Source organism: Motacilla alba, chromosome 12 (assembly GCF_015832195.1).
Source record: "Motacilla alba alba isolate MOTALB_02 chromosome 12, Motacilla_alba_V1.0_pri, whole genome shotgun sequence".
NCBI classification, from domain to species: Eukaryota; Metazoa; Chordata; class Aves; order Passeriformes; family Motacillidae; genus Motacilla; species Motacilla alba.
The window spans coordinates 8,877,462-8,897,598 of NC_052027.1; the positions used below are offsets into that span (position 1 = coordinate 8,877,462).

The following is a 20,137-nucleotide window of genomic DNA, read 5'->3' on the forward strand; positions in this document are numbered from 1 at the left end:
TCATCTAGACCATGAGTTATGCCACAGGAAGACTGAAGAGACAAATGGCACCTATTAACACTTGCCTCCAGTAGCTCTGACCTACAAAGAGGAATGTACTGTAAGTGGCAAGAACTGTGATACTGGGCAAGTAAAACAACATTAAGGCAAACAAGAGACTGTTGTTCCTGAAGTAGGACTGCTTGGTAGAAGTGAGCAAATATCAAGTAATTATGTGACACTGGCACTCAGACCCAAAAGGGATTTGATGAAGGATAAAGCTCAACTACAGAAAAAAAGCAGTCAAAAATTCTCTGTGCTCCATTTGTCTCTCATTTCCTCATCAACAATTGTTTTTAGGCTAACAAGTAACAGTAAAAACAGAACTGCTGTTATTAAAACAAGCAGTTATACTAGATGAAAGACATAATTCAAAATTCCCTCATTTTCTATCTGTACCAGTCTTTGAAGAAAGACTTTTCCTATATGAGAGCAAGCTCAAAATGCAGAGTATTCACACAAAGCATCCAATTTTGGCAGTGTACATTAATATGTGCTGTGCCTGTAGCACTTCCAGCTCTTCAGGAGAAATTCTCATTGGCACAAAAGCCTTCTGTGAAAACAAAGCATTGAAGTACACACTGAGCTCATCTTCACTCTCTTCCCTTCCAGAGGAAATACTCAAGTCCTAATAGAAACACCAGAGATCAACTGAAACAATTTAACATGCCCGTTGCAAGTGAATCAATTGCTTTCTGAGGTAACCAAAACTTCACACAAAGGCAGCACAAACTGAAATAAATTGCATACTGGGGCCTTCTAACTTATACAAATCTGCTTTTTACACTTGCCAAAGATGTACATCAATTTACTGTTAGAAATACTGACAAAAGATTCCCAGCATTAGAGTCCTGTTTCTCTTGTGGATGGATGCCAGGAAAGAAAAAACTTAGCACTTGGCCAAAGGAAGAACATGACAAAGAACAGTCCAAGTAGCCATTCAGTGGCTGAAGTGGTCAGGGCAGGACCCTGCAGGACTGGTGCACCAACCTACCTCCAAACAGATCATGTAAACTGCTGTGAAAGCACCAAGAGCAGCTAATCACAAAAGAAATGGCTTCAAAGAGATGCAAGAACTGCAGAGAACAAAGACAAGATTTTTGTCTGGAATTGCAAGGTGAGGCTGAAAGAGACTACGCAAGTAGTTGTTCCAAAGATGGAATAGGGAATGACCACGAAAGCAGTGGCCAGGGAATACAAATACAGTGGTGACATGTGGTGAAAGAAGGCACATGTTTGACACACAGAGGGCAAAAAGGACACAAAATGCTTGGATCACTATTAGTAGGCCAAGATTCCATGTGTTATCTTCAAATTTTGGGCTGGTTATTTTACAAGAATAGAAAAGAGATCACCTTTCCTCTTGGAAAATTGTTAAATCCCTCAGGACTCACTATTCTTGAAATTGAGCTGCTGAACAACATCATGTAGTGAAACTCTTGGGAAACTGCTATCAGAGAATTACACCCTTACACTTGAGCTCTGCTGTGAGACATAAATACATGCAGGGTTCAGAATGGCATCTGACTAGCTCTGAGCATTACATATTGAACCTGTTAATTAAGAGCATGATTCAAAAGTCTTCAAATCCATTCACTTCAGTTAGGTAATCAACACCAAGCTGTCCTTCCCTTCTTGACACAAGTGGTGCAAAAGAAATCTGAGTTCACACACATGCATTCATATACATTTACATCTACAGAGGAAATTGTTCTGCCCCACAGTGAAATATTTTCCTGTTTTTACTAGAAAAAACATTTGAAACAAGTGCTTAGCTATCACTAGGCCCTTCCAAAATATATGTTGAAGGACGTTGCCTGCAAACACACATTCATTCATGCAGTTGTAAGAATAAAACACTCAAACAAGAACTTACCAAGGGTTTTTACAGGGACATTTTTGTTAAAAGAGTGTGTTAAAAGGAATAGGAAGTAAATCAGATGCTGTAAACTTGATGCCTGAATTGAAACAAAAACTTAATTATGAATTTAAAGTGACAGCAATTGTGCAAATAGCATAAAAAACTTGGCTGAGAATGGGATGTGAACAAAGAAAATAATTTTAGTGATAGTTTTTAAAGATGCTGTATTTCATTAAAATAATCTGTAAGAACATTCAGATTTTTTTGTTCTATTCCCTCCCAATACTAAGCAACTTCAAGATTTGCATCCAACTTTCCCATTCAGAAACAGAGCATCTTTAAAGAGATAAATCAGCATTAGCTTACTTTTCCGAAAATTCACGTTCAAAATGATGCATGCTCTATTGAAGACAGCAGAGAAAGAGAGAGGACACAAGTTAATCATCCAGTTCTCGTGTCAAAGTGAGAAAAACAGACACTGTTAGCTGAAAAGTTAGTACAGAAATCAATACATTCTTACTCACTGACAAATATGAGGACAGCAGATTGACTATTTCATATTACACTTACAAAACTTCATTCAATTCTGAAAAATGAACCACAATTTTCCATGCTCTAAGCATTATTATACTTGATCAACAAATACAACATCCATGCTTCCAGTTGCACATGCCATAATTCAAGCTCTACAGGATTAAAGTGCATTTAGAGAGATTTAGAAAGAAATCTGCAGGAAGATTAGCCACAGAAGACTAAATCCATTCAGTTCAAGAAACACTTCCTGCTGTATTAACACCTGAATTCACACTTATGGTCAGAGACACTCAGGAAAAGCATTTCCTAAAGCATTCCAACTGTTTCACAGGAAGGTGAGGGGCAGGAAGGATGCACCATAAGGGTGCCAATGAAACGTGTGTCATACTGGAAGGATTCAGAACAACTGGCACAGAAAAAGATTGTTAAGTACAATTCTTTCACTATTTCTGCAGGGAAGTCCAGAGAAGCAAAAGTGACATCCTCCAAATTTCTCTCTGTTGAAAGAGATCTTGCTGGATCTTACAGGTTTATTTGATTTAGAAAATATTCAGTGAAATTTTAAATAACCCATACCACACTGTTCTGCACCCCTTCTGATCCTAGCCACTGCTCACAGCCACAAAGAAAATGAACAGATTATCACAGCAGAAGCAAAGAATTGTGGGGAGGAAAAAAGAACCACACCAGGAGAATGTCTAAAACACAAGATGTTACATTAGAGTCACTTGCATGATCTAACCATGCATTTCAAATATGTATTAAGCCAAGTACCTGCAACACCCCCAGCCCAAAACATTCTCACCAATGAGAACAGCCCATGAGAGCCAACATCTCCAGAGGAACCTTTCCCCTCAGAGCAGGCCATGCTCTCAGTCCTACAGCTGCAGCTGCCATCAGACAGCAGAAGCCAACCATGGTTTTATTCCTCACTCTGTTTTCCATCGACTCTCCCAAGCCCTCTGCTGCAAGCCAAGCCTCTCAAGGCCTTTTGTTCAGAGACAAAAAAACCTCTCAACACACATGAGAAACCCCCTGCATGAGGTTCCTTCCCCAGGGGTTCCTTCCCCAGGGCATGTCAGCCTGCTGCCCACTCCCCTTTGGTCAGTGTCTCTCTCTCTTCACACACCCACATTATGTAGGACTCGTTACAGGCCAGGGTGAGAGCAAAAGCTTCTCCTGAGGGCACTTTTCCTCATCAGCCTTAGTTTTGTCATGGCATTCTATCAGCAGGATGCTCTGAGAGGCCCCAGTTCTAACACGGCCATACCAAATCAGATGGACAGACTGAAAGCCTCAATGCCTTTTTGAGAATCATCTCACCACACTGACACCCATGAGCAGTTTTGGTACAGAGGTAAATATCCTTAGTAAGTACAAGGAAATCAGAAGAGAGAAATGCAAGCTACAGATGCATCACTTGTCACAAACAAAGTCCTAGCACAGGACCGGTGTGTCTTTCCTCAAGGCAGTAAAAGCAGGCTTGCTTAGAACAGCTGAAACTACAACACTGCTGGTGAAAAAAAATCTAGTTTTCTCTCAGAATTAATATCTGAAATTTCTTCTACGAATTCTACTCACAAAAGCATTCCTAAAAACGTGACACTTGGCTTTACAGCTCATAAACAGCACCCAAGCCACCAGCTCACTAAGGCACGTCCCAGTGTGAGGACAGGCAGGGCCACAAGCACTTGCTCAGACAGGGCTGATCCCCACAAGTCATAGGAGCACACTGGCACAAGATGACCAGCAAACACACTGTGACAATATGCTTTGAGCTGAGACAAGTTTTGAGCACAAACCTGAGCTATTTTGATCCACATCTGTGCATAAACCTGCATCCCATGCTTAAAACTTGAAAAAGCTTTCAACCAAGTTCCAAGAAGTCCAAGTCAGAACATAACTAAACAGTAGTTCTATAGGGGGAAAATGCTTTCTAAACATCTGTCCATTTTGGAGCCGCGTTTCAGCTGCTTCCTTATGGAAGCCCCGGCAGAACTGGCAACAAATTCTCCAGATGACAGTCAGTGCAGCCAGAGAACAGCACCGTTACTGTGCAACACAGTAACAGTCATTATCCTGCCTTGGCTAACTGGGAGAAGTTAGTTCCTACAACACACACTTCTCATGCCCTCAACTTGAAGGAGAAATTACTAATTTGAATTTCAGCATGACTGATTTGAATTACATCACACAGACTGCAGTGTCCTTTGAAAGACTATCCACAGCAAAGACAAATTTGATTGCATTGCTTTGGTTAATGAGTTGTGCTGCGGAGAAAGTTCCTGGGACTAGAAATCCTATGGCAAGAGTCACCATAAAAAAATTGCAATGCCATGGGCTGCTTCCCCTCTGGAAATGTATGCTGTAAACATCTTTTGTTATTAATATTGGCCAGTGCTCCTCTTCCAGTCTTTCAGACTGAAGCATATCCACTACTGCTGAATATTCAGATTTGTAATTAACTGTCAGAGCATTTCTATTGCCCACTCAAGCAGATTCTTCACCACTTCCCACACCTGTCTTAAACATTAGCAAAACTCTCTGCACAGCCACCCAGCAAACTGAAAAACAGAGCCGGCCAAAAATAATATACTATTTTTAACCCAAATCAATCTTGTTTCTAGATTTGTTTCTGTGAACTCTACCGGGTTATCAATGGAGTGTAGCAGAACTGGGGAGATTTATGAAGCTTAAGCCACCGAATTTGTCACACCTAAAATTCCTGAAAATAAATCACAGCAGTACAGGAATAAAAAGAACAAAGAAACAAGGGATGAACAAGCAGTATTTCAGAGTCAACAGACCATTAACACCAGAACAAATGCATACTGCAACACGAGGCCCAGAAAATGCCTGGAAAGTTGCAATGTGGGTAGGCCTGGAGTGACACAGACTTCAAAGCAAGCAGGTCCACCCTGGGTAAATCATATCATGTGTATCTCAGAAAGGTTATTGTTACAAGAAGGTTCTCTATGACCCTCAAAAGAGAGCACAAGCCCACACTCAGGCTGCCACAAGGTAACTCAGTGTTCCATCCTTGAAAACCATCGTCTCTTGATCATCCTTGGGAATAACACCACCACTGAGGGGCAGAGGGAATAAAAAAACAACATAAAAAAGATAAAAGCTGTAATGATTCTTGGACATACCTGCTGTGGAGGGCGGAGTGGGGGATGATGGAGATGTTAAAGGGGAACTCGCCCCAGAGCCTGCTGAATAAAACAACAGTCAAGTAACTACAGCTGTGACATGGCAGTTCAGCACAGACACGACAGATTGCTGGAAGCAAGCCAATTTTATTGACTGAAAATCCAATCCTGCTTTCACATCTTGGGAAATACACCCATTCACAGCAGCAGTGGCTTTACACTGAGAGTATGAGAGAAGCCCCAAAGGCACAGGAAATGCCCTCAGTATTTCTCAGTGGGAAACATTTCTGCTGCTTAGGCAGTTGGAGTACAGCATACAAACTCTGTTCACCTTAAGAGTTGTGCCAATGCATGGGTGGCACCACATCTCTCCTAAGAGAGGATTTTCAGCCAGTTGCTCTACTCCACAATAAGCTGGACGCATTTAAGGACACATTTTAGCCAAGTAAATCAACTCTGGTAATCTATTTGTTCCATAGTACCAAGCATACCTTTTAACTAAATGAAAATTTGTCAAAGGCTCTGTTGTTTTAAAATTTGGCACTGAAGCAGCAATTTAACACATAATTTTCTCATTCATCTTAACACTTTACTATGTAATACAGATACAGATCACCAGAAAGTCTCCCTGAAGACTACATTATTTAATGGCCCAAGTAATGGATGTTGTTGTTATTCAACTCAAATATCAAACAGAATGAAGAGACTGGTAATTTTTTTGAGGAATGGGGCACAGAAGAGAGGAGGCATTACTTTAAATTCAGCAGCTGAAAATATAACATCGACAATATTTTTAAACCCTCCATTTACTTATTATTAAATACCCAAAACAGTGATACCAGACTTTGGTATCCAATATGTAAAGTGTTGGTAATGCCAACTCTTTTCAGACAGAAAATGACAGTAACAACAGAAAAACTGACACAGCTGTATAGAAGCAAATTCCTCTCTCTGTAGTTACCTGAGTTATTTGAGTTGCTGTATTTGGCTGAGTGTTCTTCCCCACTTTCATTGGCAGAGCGTTTTGACTTCTATAAAAGGGAGCAGAGGAAATGGAAGATAGCAATGAATAATGACTTTCTATGGAAAGGACTGAACTGACACCCAGATTTGTGCCAGCCATCTGTATCACAGATCTGTAACAGCCATCCACTGTATCACACAATGCTTCTCAATGCTCAGCACCCCTCTGCCCATACCCAGCACACACTGATGTGGTTACAAGAGCAGCAAGGCTGTTCTGTGCTCAAATATCCCTAGCCAGGCCCCAGGGAACTCCAGTGCCCTCTGACCACAAGGGAAAGGAAGGAAACTGACACACACCCCCCTTCCCAGAAAAGAAGAGGAACACAGACACTGCTGCAGGCTCCAACTCCTCCCCAGGGAGTGGGACAGAGCAGAGCAGCTCAGCTGGGTATGAGCTGTTAACCAAGACTGGTTGGTTCAGCAACCTCAAACAGGCTGCACCAATATGCAAGTCAGCTACCACTGTAACTTAAACTTTTTAGCAAATCTTTTTAGCTAAAGAAGTGAAAACAACCAGGAAGTAGTGCAGAAAAACACAGGAAGGAGTAGAGTCACGTACATATGGCTAAACCTGTGCATAGTAAACATTACAAAAAGAAACACATCTTTTTCTGTGGGAGAAACCTATTTAAAGATTGCTTACTTTTCGTGCCAAGATCTTCCTTTTCTTTTTTTCTTCTTCAGAGCCATGATGAGATTGAGCTCTTGTCAGCCTTCTGTGCTGGTGAATCTGCAAAATTAGGGAAAAAATAGAAAAAGACCATAGTAAGATCTCAAATGTTTGAAAACAATGTTTGGGGTACAAGAAAACACACTGTAGTCACTTTGTATGTTTGGATTTCCTTTTTAATTTCTAGTTTTTCCTTTACTGATTCTGGTAGAGGATGCAGACTTGTACTGAAGTTAAAATGATTCTCTAACTTGGGAGCCACTACCTGTGAAACTGCACCTCTTAAAACAGTGAAATGCCATACAGTCAACAGCTGTTATACAACTCCTCATGTTGCATTTTTGGGAAGGCAAATCTGCTGGTGAAAGCCTTTATTATTCAAAATCACTTTTGAGTAAAAACTCACTTTCTGCATGTAAAAGTGACAAGAGGAAATGAAATGTCTGTAGGAAATAAAGAAATGTAGACCATTACCAATTTCTGTTCTTCTGTTAATCGCTTTTCTATGCATTCCTTGGAGATTTTCAGTGCCTCTTTTAGCTTAGTAGGAATCTAATACAGAATGGGGAACAAAATCAGAGCACGAAATGTGATAAAGGAAAGCACAACTTCACTGATCAAAATTCACCATTCATCTGATGACATTTCTCATCTAAAGCCCCAAGATGTGACACTACTCCTTTAGTGAAGCAGAAAAGAAGACTCTAGATGAATGTTTTTCAACTCCAAATCTAGCTACAGATCAGCAGGGACAAAGAAACCCCAGACCCTGGAAGGGATACTCTAAAGGCAAGGACAGATAACTACTTTGAGACTCCAGTCACATCCCCAAATTTCTATGAGGCTGACAACACAAGACACAGGGCACAAATCCTCCAGGAGAAGCACCCTGGGGCAGCTCCTCAGGGGGACCAGATGTGGCCCCTGAAATGCCCCAGTGCTGGAGCTGGCAGCAAGGTGCTGCTGGTCTCAGGTAGCAAAAGTGGCTTCCCCAGGTGCTTGCAATGTGTTTCCTGTCACTGCAAGGGACCAGCAGGGCTCAGAGCCTCTGCTCAGACACAGCATCACCAGCAGGCACACAAACGGGCTCCAGTCCAGCAGCCGCCCTTGAACAGCCCTGGGGCACATCGTGCTCCCCTCCAAGGGTGGCACAGCGTTCTCAGGGACAGTGTGGCAAAGGAATCCAAGCACTGATGGCAGCAGCCATGGAGGCAAATCAAGCCAGCTCTCCTCCACCCCCTCAGTCAATTAATATATAGCTACCCACATCCTGGCACTTCCACAAACATCAGCAAATCAGTGTTCAACTCTACCTTAAACTGTGGTTTCTCAGAGTTTGTTAGCAGGACATCACTGAATAATCTGTGAGTTGATAAAAAAAATTAAAAAGAGGAATATTATTCCCCAGAGACAGGCAAAACCAGAACAAGAATACTACTGGTACTGTTCACTTAAAGCCCCTTTTTCCTTTTGCTTCTCTGTCCTCAACCCTTGGCCACAGATTTCTATGTACTCCTTCTTATTTTCTAAGCACTGCTGTAAGATTAGCAACATCCAACCCTCAGAATGAAGCCACTACTTATGGCTGAGAAAACTGGTTTGTGTGAGATATTTTGAAAGTGGATAGAACAGGTACAGTTATCAAAGGCTGAGAAAGGCTCCCCCCAGAAGAGAATACCTTTTCCTTAAAAGGATATGGATTTTTTATTTTAAAAAAATAATTTCCAGGGACTTTATTTTAAATTTCACCAAAACAAAATCATAGCTGTTGTTAAAAAAACTTCTCTTAGCACAACCCTTGTCTTAGAATTAACAAGGAACATGTGAAAGATCAAGTGAACTTAACATTTGAAAATATCTGCCTTCTTGCCTGTCCTCTACAAAAGGCAATTAAAGCAAATATTGTAATATTTTTGCTCTCCCCTCTGTGATATCAGCAGAAACACAATAAATGATTAATCCTTTTCCATCCAAAACAAAGACACTAGAGGGCAATGGTAGTCTGAAAATAAACTGGTTAGCCCATTTCAAGATACTTTGTCCTGGAGAACATACTAGAAAACTGTCACAGAGAGATCTCAATCCTGGCTCCAAGATAAATATTTCTGAGTTGCTGTTCACTATGGAAAATTATCACAGGCTTATACTAGAGAAAATGAATTCCCATCTAGAGTCAAGTTAATTCAGGAGAATGAAAAATTCAGAAATAAAGCAAATTTCAAAATACTTCAAAAATCCATAAAAGTTCATCCTTGTTTACAGGATTTTCTGACCCTTTCAGATTACATGTTCTTATGGTTATAATAAATACATATTTAAATTATATTAATTGCTTTAAATTACATTAATTGCATTGCATACCTATGTAGAAGATTTTGTAAAGAGAATTGGTATGAAGGGAATGTAATATAGTATCTTACATATCAAATGCAGCTGGGCATAGATTGTTTATTAACATCTTTAAACACCTGTATATTTCTGTATTCACAGAGTTTTCCCACAGTATTTCTACTCTGCTTCCATTGTTCTCTCTACCTTGCCTTAAAAATCAGAGGAGGGGAGGAGAAGAAGGAATTGAAGGCTGCAGTGACTTTCCCAACCAAGAAATCTGAACCTCAGAGCAGGCTCTAAACGCACTGCAATCTGCTGTGAGAGCAGATTTAGGTATGGACAATCTGCCATTGAGGAGGCCCCAGCTACAGCATCTGACATTAGGAAATAATAAAAGAACCTCCCACCAGAACTGTGGTTCCATGCTCAGTGTGCTGGTGACATGTCCCAGCAGGGGACAGCAATTTCCCTGGAATGCTGTGCCCTAACTGCAGGCAGGGTGGCACTGCAGACAGGTGTGGTCCCCGCTCAGGGCACACTGACAGTGCTCCTGTTCTGCATCCTGGCCTTGCCCCCCCTGCACTGCATACTTGAAGGGCAGCCTGTAAGGAAATTTATTCTGTCTACACTTCAGAGAATCCCTAAGCCACCCCTGCAAGAAATCAGACAGAACTTCCATTCTACATATCAGACCCAGAGCAGCTCTGAATGTTGCTCCTGAGCAAAGCAAGAGATGCATTTCGCCAGTCCTAAGTGAACTGATGGCAGAACTTTCTGAACTAGGTCTGAAGGCAACATGCAAAAAGACTCCTTATTCTAAATCCTTTAAATCAATCTGTACATGATCTCAACCATGCTTGCATTACTTTAATGTCTGGATTAATTCAAACCATGCAAAATAAAGTGCATATATAACAGCTCCAACACACCAAGAGACAAAGAAACGTTAAACACACATATTAACAAGGGATGGGTTCTAGAAAGCCTATCAAGCTTCACCTGGGACACATCCCTCAGAACAAGAAGCAAACCTTTCTAAAGAGGAACAAGAGCAGAAAGTTTCTTCCTCCTAAAATAATTTAAAACATTGCTATGAGTATAAAACAAGTCAAACAGGACTTACGGCATCTGTAAGAGCCGTGAGACAGTTGGCATCCCATTCTTCAGAGCTTCACAAGTCAGAATGGACTCCAACACTGACACTACCAAAGAAAGAATAAGAATGAACACATTTTTGCACAGCAGGACAGCAAATGATTTAGAATTAACATTTGGCACTGCTTCTGATGCTCCCCTAAGTATTGCATCAACCAAGCAGTGATGAAGCTCTGTGTCATGTGGTTTTTATTATAGCATTACTATTACACACAGAAACTTTTCAAGAATGTTAGACATGAGGCAAGGGAATCCAGGCATCTCATTACTTGCTAAACACTGCTTTATCACTCAGCTAAAAAAGTTTTACTCATGCACTACATATATTTGATGAAGAACACATTTTGTATTTGACCAAATTGCTAATTCTTTCTGGTCACAGGGTGCAAAGATCTCAGGCTGCTATTTCACAGCACTTCAGCTTAGGTAAAGTCTAAGAGTGTATCCAGGCAGCTGAGACTGAGATGTTCTGCACTGCATACTAACCAACAAACACTGATGGAGCAGGGGGGAAGCTCTCCACTGGAATCGTGTCTGGAGGTCTCCCATAGGTCATTTCGTACAGTAAGTGTCCAAAGCAATGAACATCAACGCCCTCTAAAGTCTGTGAGGGAACAAAAAAGTAAAACCACAACTTGTTAGTTTTTCACAACTGGTTAACCCAGTGATCTTGCATGTAAAGACAGAAAAGAGGAACCATTAATGCAGTCCTAACCACAGCCATTTCCCGGCATAACTGTAGCTCAAATGAAATCTTCACGCTACAAGCTACAGCAGCCTCTGCTGTCTTTCTGTACAAGATGATACAAATGGGAGAGCAGTGTAGTCATGTTGTGTAAAAATGTGTGAAGTAGTAAACCCTTCACAAAGCAGTTTAGAGATCTACACACCAGCAGAAGTCCCAGCCAAGAACACTTTCCTAGCTAAGTCAAACAGCAAAAAATGAGACTCATAAAATGACCAGCTGTCACTTTACAGGGAAGTAGATAAAAAGATGGGAAAAAATGCATACCAAACAAACTAGGAGAGTCTCTTTTGCCCCTCCTTAAGTTTGGGCGAGCTGTACATACATGCTGAGCTCCCAGACAGCATATTTCCAAGATTTCTGAATCATGTTTAAACAGAAGAGGCTCCTCGTACTATAAGAGGCCTTGATGGCACTAACAGATTTGGACTAACCATGAACTTGTGATCACTTCTTTGACAACACAGTAGAACTTGTTTAGCAAGGTCAGCAAGCAGCTCTCTCGTGATGCTGCACAGAATTTATTACAATGAGAGCCTAAAGGCAGGGAATGATGTTGCCGCAACAGGGCAAATTTGTTTTCATATTTTTGCAGTTAGATAAATATTTTGCTTTGCAAGCCTGCAGTCAAACAGACACCCCTCAAACAAATAAAAATAATTTTTGAATAGCTAGAATCTGCAAGCATCTGATCAATTTTCACAGTCCCCACCAAAGACAAGGCTGATTACTGCTTCCAGCTAAGCACAAGTAAATAGCTGTGCTCGTTGTACAGACATAGAAGTGAAACTGTAGTAGACAATATGCAAATTCCTATGAAACACGGACCAAGGTGAAAAGAGATCTTAAAACAATTGCACTTTACCTCTATTTATGCTGGCACTGTTGTCATAAAAACACTGCACTCTCCCTCTACCTGCACTCTCCCTCTACCTGCTTCCCTTTGGCCTCAGCCTCACTCCAGTGTGCTGCAACAGAACTGCTGCGCAGCCAGACAGTGATTTGGAGGAAGCAGAAAAGCAATTTGATGGAGCAAAGCTCAGATTAAAAAAAAAGGGGCTTGAGAGAGGTTTTTTCATTCTAGTCAGTTCTCCACAAACAAAGATTGAGAACAAAGATTTGCATAAGAGTCAGATGCATTCCTTGTCTGAACCTTACATTAATTTTCCGAAACTGGGAAAAGTATGATCGATAAAATGATGGAAGTCCCAACAAGGAATTTTCTAGATCCAGTAACTTGCAGGTATCCCCATCCAGCATCACATTGGCAGAGTGAAGATGGCCATAAGGAAATCCTTTCTCATGGAGGAATTTTAATACCTGAAAACAATTGAATAGAGAAGCACTATCACAAGATGCTCTGATGATCTCAAGACTGTAAGATCATCAACTTAAATGCTCCAGTACTAAAGCAGACACATAATAAATGAGGCCCCCATTGGAATGCTCACTCAACTTGATCTTCTATCTACATCCTCTTTGACTGACTATTCATTCCAATTTCACTGGTAGCACTTTTCACAAAACAAATATTTGATGCTGATCCTCAAAGCAGGCTTATGAACACCTCCCAAAGAGATCTGGAAGCTAAAATTTAAAATTCTACTGAATATGATAGTTTGAGTAAAAAAAAATTTTAAAACACACTAACAACCATTAATTTATGGTACATGTTCTGCAGGCTGTGAGTTACTTCTTTCCCTTTTTACACAAGGAACAGGCTGTATTATCACCTCTCTCCCACTTAAACCCCACACATACCAACTGCATCTTTGGGGGGGGTCATAAATGGTCTTGCACAAACATATCTAAATCCAACTCAGCAGCAGATCTCAATTTACATTTAGTTTTGAAGTCTGCTGATGATATAAAGCTCATGTACTCAAAAGTTTGTCCACTTTCTGTAGTTAGACCAGTTGGCCTCCAAAATAATAAATGAAAAAAGTTGGTAAATAAAGAAAAAAAAATTACCTCTAATATTTGCCTTCCATATGTTTTTATTTGCTGAAGTTCAAGACCTTGAATTTTTTTAGGATTGCAATACTTCTTCAGGAATGGGTCTTTTGGCTTTGCCTTTAGAAGAAACACACAAATCAAGTATCATGCCCAGAAAAGTCATTATTTGTCTTGCTTTGCTTAGCAATTGATGGCAAACACTTTTATAAAAAACATGTATGGTCATTCCAGCATATGTTGTGCCATTTGACTTGGGGGTAGGGGGAAGATATTACCTTATAAATAAGGTCCTTTAGTGTCCCTTTTTCACTGAAGGGTCTAATAACCAGCGCTGAAGATTCGTTGGCAGTAGCAAAAGTGATTTTGTAAATATAGGGATGCTACCAAAAGAAGAAACTGAGGGTAAATTTGAGATGCTGGATTTTTTCAATCATTTGTGTTCAATTCACAAGTAAGAAAAGATCAGTCTGAATTGTATATTTAAAGTAGTAAATTGGATTCTGTCAGGGGCATGAAATAACTCAAGTTATTCAGTCTTAACCTGGAGTAAATGCAAAGAAAACTTCACAAATACATTATTCAATTAACATATAAATTAAAACAAAAAAAAACTATTTCAGCCAGTCTTTCACATGCTTAACATCCTTAAAGAGAGACTCCAGAGATTCCTTTTGTAGTCAAATGCCAGTTTTTCAGACAGAGATGTCTACTGGATTTATAGTGTGGCATTTCACAGGAGCTTAAACTGTACACCCTCCGTAGCAGCTCTACTGAGATGCTCCTGTCTTGAGTGCAAGGAACTGAAAAAATAATGATACTCGTTCCACTGCCTCATCCACTGCTGCCTGAGAAGATCCCAGCTCACAGGTTAGCAATTACACCTAAACAGCACTATCCTAACAGCCTGAAGGTGTTGAGGAGATTAAATAAAAGCTCATGATCTCACCATACTGCACAAGAAGAAAAAAAATCAAATCAACCACAACACTGAATCTCCTGTAATAATCCTGCAGGATTATTACTTGTGCTGAGAACATGTTACCTCGTAGTATATGGGAAATGTAATTAAAAGGTTTGCAAACCTTTAATGAAAGCAACTCTAAAATTACAAACTATGCCAACTAGGCTACATGTGCTTTTCCAGGATCAGTTCTCGGTACAAGCTTTCGTGCTAGCACAACTGAAAAATCTTCAGTACTCACAGAACAGGAAGAAAGAAGTTTCACAGCATACTGTAAGTCTCTGTCAGACAAGTATTTATCAGGGCCAAGATCAGCCTGGAAGTAAACAGGAAAAGAATGGCATCATAATACATGTTGCATTCCATACAGAAAATGTGATCAATGTTCTACCCTGGCAAATTAGGACACATGTTTGAAGGCATATTTTGAAGAGCAAGCAAGAAAATTACACATACAAAATGAAACCTGAGGAGGCTGAATAAGGCCATACAAACATCCTGACCATAAATAAGTAGTACTGCCTCTTTTCTCCCACCGACCTGACATGCATTACTACCACTGAATGAACCTTGCCAACCCTAAACTGGGGGACTGTGTACATTAGGAACTGATAAGGCACCTTCTTCCTCTGCAGCAAGAAAAACTTCCCTCCTCCCACTAAAGCCTCCAGGCTTTAGTGACCTCCGCTCTCCAGAGAAGTCTCACAAACAGCTGTGCTCATACAACCAACAGAGCAACACATTTCAGCACAGGAGCAAAAGCAACTCTCATTAAGGGAGCAATTCATGCCCCCCTCACCTATTAGTTTGTCAGTACAACTAAAGATCCGAGTAGGAAAACCCATGACTTTAAAAAGGTTCATCTCATTATTTTCAGTGAGCACATTTATATTATAGTCAACAGCCACATCATTACAAGTAAAGAATCCTGAGGTGCAGGTTTGGGAACAAATGACCCGGCACAGAAACTTCCAAACTGGATTTGCCACCAGAGGAAAGAAATACAAGAAATTCCACACCACACATCTACCTAAGGGCTCCCAAAGCTCCCTCAAAGCCTGAGCTCCTCAATCTCTCTCCCCATCACTCACACATGGTAGTCAAAATGAAACTTTGAGTGAAATTGAGAAAGACTTAAGTATGAAATGAAAGCATAGATACCCAGCTTAACACTAGCCGTTCCTTTGGTTGATTCTTAATTTTCATTAAGAAATATTTCTTACGTATTCGCCAGCCTACAAAAAAAAAAGGAAAGGAAAAAAGTCAGCAGGGGCTTTAATTAAACACTGCTAAATCACACAGCTTACAGGCAGGACAAGGTCTGTAAGCAAAGACAGTATTGGAATCTTAGGACAATTCTCACAGTTGGGAAAACAATCAGAGAAGTTTTCATGCACACATGCCCTTCTTACCAATATCTTTTAATGGTTCAACTACTTCCCACTTTGGCTCTGATCGGAAGAACATTGAAACGTGCTGTAAGGCAATTTCTGGAAAGAAAAAAAGGAGACAAAGAGGGAGAAAAAGAAGAAAAAAATTTAAATGTTTTTAAGACACTATATAATGTAATTATCCACATATGAGGGAAGGTCCAATGCCAGAAGGAAGCCTTCAGGAATTCAGACTACAAGTCAGCAAAATCAATTCAAAAGGAAATTAGATAAAAACACAGTTAGAGGGCATTTGCAGTTTTAACTTGGTAACTCAAATCCAGAGAGAAAACAGAGAAAGTACTGCTTGGAAAACTTAGCTTCCCAATCTCCATTCTATCTGTACTGGATCTACATTTCCAAGTCTAAATCACAGTTCAGATTTCCCACACTAGGTGTACACAACATTAGAACATCAAATGTTTCTGCTGCATCTGTAAAAGTGCTTTTATCTCTTTGACATCCATCTATGTTGCTATTACTAAGTGTAGTTTATGTAAACTAATTAGTTCTGTTTCACTATAGGTTATTGTGCCCTTTTCTGTGCAGGAAGAGGTACTTGGCCAGCTATCATGAGTCCTCATACATTTTGAGGGCCAAGGGGGAGGACACCCATCTGGTTAGTGAATTCTCCCACAGCTGGGAACACAACTGGTTTATTCATGAAGTGACTTGAGGGGAAAGCTCAATGAGAAGTGAGGGGGGGGAGAAAGGGAATCATGCCAAGGGAATCATGGCATAGAAACACAGCAAAAAGGTAAGGATGAACTGATCTCTCTGCACTGTATCTTCTTTCATTAGAAATATGCTAGAAAAAATGTGTACTAAATATCATCTCTCTGCTCCAGTGTTTAGGAAATGACAAACTGATGGTGTCTCTAAAGACCACAGGCAATGATGTGTGTCACCAGCTTCCCAGCAACTTGCAAGAAAAACAATCTTGATGCAAGTGCTCAAAATTAACACAGAAATCACAACGCCTCCTTGAGAATTTAAACTGCTTGCTCAGCATTAGCCAGACAAACTGCATCCTTAAAGAGTCACTAATAATTTACAACTCCTGTACAGCTTATCATACTGAGAAATGTTCTTTGCACTTTGAAGCTGAAGACACAAGAATGTTACATAAAGGGAGGGAAAAAAAGACAAGTGAAAAGGAAGCAATGAGCTCCTGCTTCAGTAGGCTCTGCTTCTAAGAAAACAAGCTTTGCATTTTGCAAATAGTTGGTTTGCCTATGAAATAAATTTGTGGAGTGGGTTTCATCACTAAGAAGTTGTTCTTTCAGTCTGTAAGACAAATATTTATTGATATCCAATGTCTGAAGCTGAAGTAAGACAAATTCAAAGAAGAAACAGTTAATAATGAAGACACTGATCACTGGGATATCATTTTAAGGAATGCAGTGACTTTCCAGTATCTGTGGGAAGAGGGTATCTGGCTTATTCTAGCCTTGAAAAAGTACTCAACCTAGCTCAAACAAATAGTTCTAAAAGTCTCACACCCCAAAGCAAGGATAGGAGCTGGACAAGATAACCACAATTCTTGAAAGATTCAGTGTTCAGAAAATGGGCTGTTTTAACAGAACACCAAGCTAACAAACTTAACTCCACCTTAGACTCTGACAGACAAATTATTAAAAGTGCAATTCTTTTCATTTATTATGAATTGTGAAAAGCAGATGTCACTCTCACCAACCCCCCTCCTCCAAGTTCTGCTTATACAGATCTTGACCCTCTTCACACCTCTGAGAAATAACTCAAATATTTATATTTGACAATCCCAGCAGGATCCATGCACAGAGCTGGAGAAGCATTATCATAAATAATCACATGCACAGTAGGATAATTTTGAAGATGGTTCCCCCCATGCTTCAGTGTAGATCCTGGCTGGCGTTCACAGAAGATAAGCAGCACATGCTGAAGTCAAAGTGAAGCTCAGTTTTTAAATTTCTACTTACCAGTGTAATTTACAGAATAGCTGTTTGGGTCCAAGAATTTCTTTACCAGTTCACAGTTGGACAGTATGTGATGGGTAGTGATTACATCCAGGTAGGCCTGGAGTCCCTTCTGTCTTTCAGCGATGAATTCACGCTCCATATTTCCAATCAACTTTTTTGGAGGAAGAGGTAGACTTAGAGTTGAGATCTTAAAAAGAGAGGAAAAATTACTAACCTTGCTCTCAAAATACCTCAAGGATATAAAACTAGCAACCCAGAAAGCAAAAGTTTCTCAGCAGCAAGCTAACTCTCTTTGTACTGTGTACGTACAAGCTCTTCTATTTTTCCTAAGTACCGTTATCAGAGTCAGATGACAGCTCACATCCCACTGTGAAGAGATTAGTAAGTGGAACAACACTGAAAATACAAGGAGACAAATTTCTGCTAGTGAGTCATACATTTAAGATCACTACCCAAAACTTTCAGATACTAAATAGCTACAATTTTCAGCCAGGTTCTTTCCATGACGTACTTCTGCTACAGCATAAAAACAATTCACACCTGACCATTTTTTTTGGGAAAGATTTATGCTTTCTTATTTCATCAAGTGCAGATTAGTAACTTTCATCTGCCTCTGTGTATTTGTAGGTAATATTAAGCCCTTTCTGTTAGTATTATAAATATGTCATTTCAAATACGGTGCAGATTTTAATTTTATTTTCTGAATTTGTTCCTGTACATTTTTTAAACATCTATACATCCTTCAACCCAGAAATAGCTGCAATCTACCAGGGGATGTACACTAATTGTATTATACTGACACAAGAGATCCAAAACTAGAGGGAAAAAATCAGAGAAATCCTTCAAAATAGGACAATGAAAAAATTCAAAGCCTTGTGTAAATCAGATCAAAGAGATCATCTTTAGTGTTTAGATTCAATTATGCCATGTGAATTGACAGAATACCTTTTTTGTGATGTTAACACATCACTGTCCTGCAGATCAAAGCACCTGCCTTGGCTAAGCTGAATCTCCATGGGAGTTATCTTTAAGAATTGTGTGTTGCAGGAATCAATTACATCAGATGCAATAACCTCATTTCTAAAGCAAACAGTTCACCAGAGAGAAGACTAGGACTTCTGATGTTTGAACAACTTTCATTTTAACTAGTGGAAAAAGTAACAGATTAGTTCAACAAACTGGGGCAGAAGGAGCATTCTCCTTCCTTTTTACCACCTTCATTTGAACACAGGGGTTTGTCCTCTGCTAACTTTAGCACTTCTCCTACTTCTCATTTTCTGACTTCAAATTATGGACTGGAAAAGAACTATAACTATGTGTGAATTACAGAAACTATTAATAAAAACCAGGAAAAAACTAAAAGCAACCATGTATCACTTACAGCCAGTAATTCACCAAATTAGTTTTAGCAGCAGAGGCAAACAGAACTCTCTTTTGGCAGACCACTCATTTAGATTAAAAATTTAGTTTCCAAACAGGAACTGAGCCCTTTTCTAGGATTATTCACTTAAAAAGGATGTCAAATCATCACCTTTACCTTCTTGACCTGACAACTAGCTACCATCAGAGAGAAACTGACTCTAATTCACATGTTTTCCAACCACTATAATTTGTTTTCAAAGTTATAAATCAGACTTCTACTATTTTTCAACAGAAAGTAACATTCAGGCCCAGGTTTTTGCAGCTATCTGCCAAAACACACAGCACAGCACAGCAAGAACACTCCAGCACAGAAGAGCACCTCACTGAGGGCCTGACCTTGCAAAGACCTCACATGCTTTCAGACACTACTTCTCAGTGGCTCCAGCTCACCACTGGAGCCAGGATGGGAAGAACCTGGGAATTAACATTCTTATCTTCAAACCACAGCCTGCTCAGGAATGTCTGTTCAAAAGCTGCAATAAAATGCTTCACAAAAGCCAGATATCTTGCTGTGAATTCCAGTACTTCCAGTACCAGCACTTCACTTGACAAAACAGAAGAATGATCTCCACTGATCTCTGTCAAATAAGTAAAGAGGAAGAAATGCAGAACTGACTGGAAGAAGCTTTTCAATCTGGTACAACTGAAGAGTTCAGGGAACCTGTCTTGAAATTTTCTGATACAAATCAGGCTTACATATATATACTTCATTTTTTTCCAAGGCACTTGGCAGGACTGCATTCCCTAGCCTAGACAATTTTTAAATTGTCAATCCTTGCTATAGGTAGTACTAGCTTAAGAAGACAAAATTTGCATTCCAACTCAACGGCAGCTGTGCTCAAACACATCCACACAAACAGATAGAGGGGCCAAGTATGCCACAAGAACCTGGACAAC

At 40.0% G+C, this 20,137-nt stretch overlaps 1 protein-coding gene across 9 annotated transcripts in view; it reads right to left on the bottom strand.

Annotated features, from left to right (window-relative positions):
- PXK (PX domain containing serine/threonine kinase like) overlaps positions 1-20,137 on the bottom strand; it is a 33,914-nt gene that overhangs the window by 2,631 nt on the left and 11,146 nt on the right. The window contains exons 4-19 of one of the 9 annotated variants that reach the window (XM_038148699.1): positions 17,819-18,005; positions 15,843-15,920; positions 15,592-15,665; positions 14,672-14,746; positions 13,745-13,849; positions 13,485-13,586; positions 12,672-12,833; positions 11,255-11,372; positions 10,737-10,815; positions 8,596-8,644; positions 7,757-7,834; positions 7,256-7,342; positions 6,548-6,617; positions 5,587-5,646; positions 2,267-2,301; positions 1,916-1,997 (exon numbers count right to left, since the gene is read on the bottom strand). In XM_038148699.1, coding sequence (XP_038004627.1) covers positions 2,285-2,301; positions 5,587-5,646; positions 6,548-6,617; positions 7,256-7,342; positions 7,757-7,834; positions 8,596-8,644; positions 10,737-10,815; positions 11,255-11,372; positions 12,672-12,833; positions 13,485-13,586; positions 13,745-13,849; positions 14,672-14,746; positions 15,592-15,665; positions 15,843-15,920; positions 17,819-18,005 — 1,341 coding nt within the window. In that variant the 3' untranslated portion in view covers positions 1,916-1,997; positions 2,267-2,284. Of the gene's footprint in view, positions 1-1,391; positions 2,302-5,586; positions 5,650-6,547; positions 6,618-7,255; positions 7,343-7,756; positions 7,835-8,595; positions 8,645-10,736; positions 10,816-11,254; positions 11,373-12,671; positions 12,834-13,484; positions 13,587-13,744; positions 13,850-14,671; positions 14,747-15,591; positions 15,666-15,842; positions 15,921-17,818; positions 18,006-20,137 lie in introns of those variants that run through there. The other 8 variants (XM_038148697.1, XR_005258344.1, XM_038148695.1 and 5 more) reach the window with 8 other exon arrangements.